Here is a 4,206-nt window from a genome sequence, read left to right on the forward strand (position 1 = left end):
GAAGGGCTGTTTGGCAGACAGATCTCCCTCAAGGTGGCTGGCTCTCTGATGTGATGGTGGATGTGCACCCACACAGCATGTGCACAGTCCTGTTTTTGGAGCCAAATCAAAACTTTTCATGCAAAAAAATTCTCTCTTTTGGTCATCGTTTACACACTGCTTCCCAGCAAGAAGGCAGACAGTAAGAAGCTCAACTGCATTCTTATGTGTCTAGGTTTCTCTGAGTGGGAGAGATCATGCATCTGAAGACAGATGCATCCCAGGTCCTGAATGTGTGCAGGCTTTTTTGGAAGTGTGTACAGCCACAGAGCAGGTGCAGCAGCTCAGGTCTGTGTCCTGTCCAGATAGCGGCTGTTTGTTGGCTCAGTGCAGGGATTCGCAGTCCTTGTCCTCTGGAGATGGCCGGGCTGTGCAGGGACATCTCAGGCAGTGTAAGCTGATACTGATCCAGCATCTCTGCTGATCTCTTAGCAGGTGAAGGAGGCCCTCAGACTGGCACCATGACAGAGTGCTTTGACTGCGACAACTGCAAGGAGTCCTTGTATGGGCGCAAGTACATCCAGATGGACAACGGCCCATACTGCATCCCCTGCTATGACGCCCACTTTGCCAACACCTGTGATGAGTGCAAAGAGCTGATCGGCCACGACTGCAGAGTGAGTATGGGACCCCGCGGCCGGGCAGGGCGGTTCTCTGGGGCAATCGGTCCCCTCCTCATCTCGGCTGTCCTCCCCAGGAGCTGTACTACGAGGATCGCCATTACCATGAGCACTGTTTTCGTTGCTTCCGCTGTGACCGTTCTCTGGCTGACGAGCCGTTCACCTGCCAAGGCGAGGAGCTGCTGTGCAATGACTGCTACTGCAGCGAGTTCTCCTCCAAATGCATTGCCTGCGAGAAGACAGTCATGCCAGGTAGGAGCAGGCACTTTGCCAGGAGTGAGCACTGCAGTTTGTTCCTGGTCCCAGCAGCATTGGCCGGGGCTGCAGGACCCAACACTAGGGCAGCAAGGAAGAGAGCTGAATTTCTGCTCTCCTGCCCCACTGTCACTGCGTAGAGTGGGCCGGGCACTTTGCTTGTGTGGCAAGACAGCAGGATCCTGAGCTGTGATCACTACAGCAGCTGTCTGTCTGTTCCCCTTTTTCCTGGGGAAGTGAGCTGGGAGGAGATAACAGAGGGTTTCCTGGGCATTTTCTGGTGTGTGCTGATGAGAAGAGAAGGAGTGACTGAAAGACTCTGGAGATGGCCTGAGGCAAGGGAGTGTCTTTGCTCGGCCATTCTGGCACCATCTTCAGATGTAGGTTACAACAGACGTCTCTGCCGCGGCCTGTGTGCTGGTGCTGGGGGCATGTTCCCGCAGCCCTCCACTTGCGGCTGTGGGGTGGGCCTGGGGCGTCCCCTCTCCAGCTGCCTGCGGTCCCGTGCTGCCATGGGGATGGCAGGCACAGAGCTGGGTGTGCAGGACTGCAGTTTATCCTGCACAGCCTCCTATGTCCCCTGTGTGTGCGTGTGCTGCTCCCTCCTGTCACACCGTGAACGGCTCTCTCTGCAGGATCCCGTAAGCTGGAGTACAACGGACAAACCTGGCATGAGCATTGCTTCATATGCAGCAGCTGCCAGCAGCCCATCGGGTCACGATCCTTCATCCCAGACAAGAAGGATTATTACTGTGTCCCCTGTTATGAGAGCAAGTTTGCTCCTCGCTGCACTCGTTGTAAAAAGGTATGTCTGGCCTGACAGCCCAAAGCCCCTGAGTTCTCCAGTCCAGGGACATGTTCCCCGCTCCTGTCTGAGCCCCACCAGAGAAGGGTTCAGGCGCCAGCACCCTGGCTAGCCACTGGTTGTGCGCTGCGACCCATTTCCCATGCCCATGTCTCACCAGTGTGCGCTCTCTTCCCACAGACCCTGACCAAGGGAGGAGTGACTTACCGGGATGAGCCATGGCACAAGGAGTGTTTCGTCTGCACGGGCTGCAAGACCCCCCTGGCTGGCCAGCAGTTTACCTCCCAGGATGACAACCCATACTGCATCAAGTGCTTTGGGAACCTCTATGCCAAGAAGTGCAGCGCCTGCACAAAGCCCATCACAGGTGAGCAGAACGGCCCTGGTTACAGGGCGCTTCCGCAGGGCAGGGCATGACCTACCTGCCTTGTTTCCAGACATGCATTGACTTCTCTGGGTGAAGCTGCCCCCTCGAGTGCACGTATATGATGCTCATACATGTCTCCACCATGCAGGCTTGCTCAAGTGTCTGCAGGCATTTCAGGCCTCCTGGGGACAAATACTGGGGAGTGCAAGGTGCCCTCAGGCACGTCTCCCACAGAAACAACAGCAGCCGCGTTCTGAGGAACCCTATGAGAAAGAATCTCTTTGTTGCAGTGGACCTAGGGCCACTTGTGTCCCTTCATCTGCATCTTTCAAAGCAGCGAACTGTGCCCCTTGGGAGGAATTCGTTCTGCCCAGGGGTAAAGGCTCTCAAAATGACCTCTCACAGCGTGATCTCCTGTCTCTAGCTTGCCTTGTTTGAGGCTGGTTGCCACGTCCTGTGGAAAGATTGTTCACAGACAGGGAAAGCCGGAGACTTCCAGCCATAGCTGGAGGAGCAGCTGCTGCAGGGGAATCTGGACCTGTTGTACCTAAGACAGGGAAAGCAGGGGGTCCTCTTCTGCAGAAACCCCTGAGAGGGTCTGGCTTCCTCCCTGTCCTCCCCGACTTGACCTTTCCCTTTGCAACTCTTGTCTCTCGCTGCTGGGAAAGCAGGCAAAGCCATGAATCAACTCGTGACTCAGAGGATGACTCTGGCTGAGGACAGGGCAGCTCCTGGGCATCCCGCTTCCCGTCTGGTCCTTATCAGTTTGTCGCAGTCCCAGGGAGAAGGGGGTCACAGCCCGCAAGTCCAACCACTGCCGGCAGAGGAAGGAAGCTGCCCACGGAGCCTCTGCAGGAACGTGGCCTGGGCTGGTGGCAGGAGGGCTCTTCCCAGCATTTCGCTAGCACTGTCCTTGGAAGGAGCTGCTCCAGGCACTGCTGCCAGGAGCTCCAGACAGCTGCGTGACGGTGCAGCTCCGCTCCCTGCTCCTCTCTGGGGAGAAAATGGTGATTCTGGTCCAAGGTTCTCAACCTTGCAACCAGGGCTGTGAAATCATCTTGGTCCTCTTCCCCTCTAGAGTAGAATTCGTATTTCAGATGTATTTGATACTGGGGGGTGTTTGGGTGCCACAGTGCAGCACTGCCTGTGAAGACCTGTCCCGGAGATGAACAGGTCAAGACTTGGTCTGCGTGGGAAGCTCGTCCCAGTTTCTTTCCCAGAGGTTCTAACACTGCACTCTGTCCCTCCCGTAGGCTTTGGCGGTGGTAAATATGTCTCCTTTGAGGACCGTCACTGGCACCATAATTGCTTTAACTGCGCCCGCTGCAACACCTCGCTGGTCGGGAAAGGCTTCATCCCTGACAACGATGAGATCCTGTGCCGCGACTGCAGCAGCGACCTATGAGCCTCCAAGGACACCGTGGGGCAGGGGCTTTCTCTATTCTTCAGGGTCTTTGTGCCAGATACTCCAACAACATTTCAGGGGCAGGGCACAAGGCACAAGAGATGGGGGCTGACCCCGAACCGCGGTGTGTTCCAGGGGCTCCTGTGCCCCTCCCTGAAGGCTAGAGTACGCTATGCTATGGCTCTGTGCAGAGTCAAAGCTTAATAAAGTTGAAAAAGGAGCTTCCAGACCCCCCATTATTTACTCTTTCCTTTTGCTTCCTGTCTGACCAGGCACGAGCTGAGCCTAGGGCCCCAGCTGAGCAAAGGGCAGCAGCAGCAGCTTCAGCGTTGGGCTGCTCGATCTGCACGCTGGCAGCATGTATTTGCTCCCCTTGGTACAGTGATGACTTTTCTCTTCTCCCCATATGCTTCCTTTGCTCTGTGTGATATAAGGCAGCAGTTCCTGGTCCATGTGGCTTGGTCGTGCTGGCCTGCGCAGTGGATGGCTTTGCAGCGCAGCCTTTTCCATACGTGCGGCTGGCCTGTGGCACTGCTCGACCCGGGCATGAAGGGTGCTCTCTGCCGCGTTTGTGAGGTTTGGAACACCAGGCTGGAGCGTTGCCAGAAGAAGAGCATGTGTCCTGCCAGATGGGATCCACCTCCGGATTTCTGTAGCCACCTCACCATTTGTGGGCCAGACCCTTTGGTGGAAGTGCTTTCACTCAGATGTGGAT

General features: G+C 56.2%; 1 protein-coding gene across 1 annotated transcript; it reads left to right on the top strand.

Annotated features, from left to right (window-relative positions):
- The first annotated feature begins 475 nt into the window (after window positions 1-475).
- FHL3 (four and a half LIM domains 3) lies at window positions 476-3,720 on the top strand. Its single transcript, XM_009579354.1, has 5 exons — window positions 476-656; window positions 737-911; window positions 1,550-1,719; window positions 1,900-2,086; window positions 3,340-3,720. The coding sequence occupies exons 1-5, from the start codon at window positions 501-503 to the stop codon at window positions 3,489-3,491; spliced, it is 840 nt and encodes a 279-aa protein (XP_009577649.1). The 5' UTR covers window positions 476-500; the 3' UTR covers window positions 3,492-3,720.
- The last annotated feature ends 486 nt before the right edge of the window (window positions 3,721-4,206 follow it).

This window comes from Fulmarus glacialis, unplaced genomic scaffold, assembly GCF_000690835.1.
Source record: "Fulmarus glacialis isolate BGI_N327 unplaced genomic scaffold, ASM69083v1 scaffold23616, whole genome shotgun sequence".
Classification (NCBI taxonomy): Eukaryota; Metazoa; Chordata; class Aves; order Procellariiformes; family Procellariidae; genus Fulmarus; species Fulmarus glacialis.

Bases quoted from the DNA above. Each gene is read 5' to 3' on its own strand.
- FHL3 (XM_009579354.1), top strand. From the start codon at position 501: ATGACAGAGTGCTTTGACTGCGACAACTGCAAGGAGTCCTTGTATGGG. The intron at 1,720-1,899 runs GTATGTCTGGCC...CTCTTCCCACAG, and splicing joins GCTGCACTCGTTGTAAAAAG to ACCCTGACCAAGGGAGGAGT. The intron at 2,087-3,339 runs GTGAGCAGAACG...TCCCTCCCGTAG, and splicing joins CTGCACAAAGCCCATCACAG to GCTTTGGCGGTGGTAAATAT.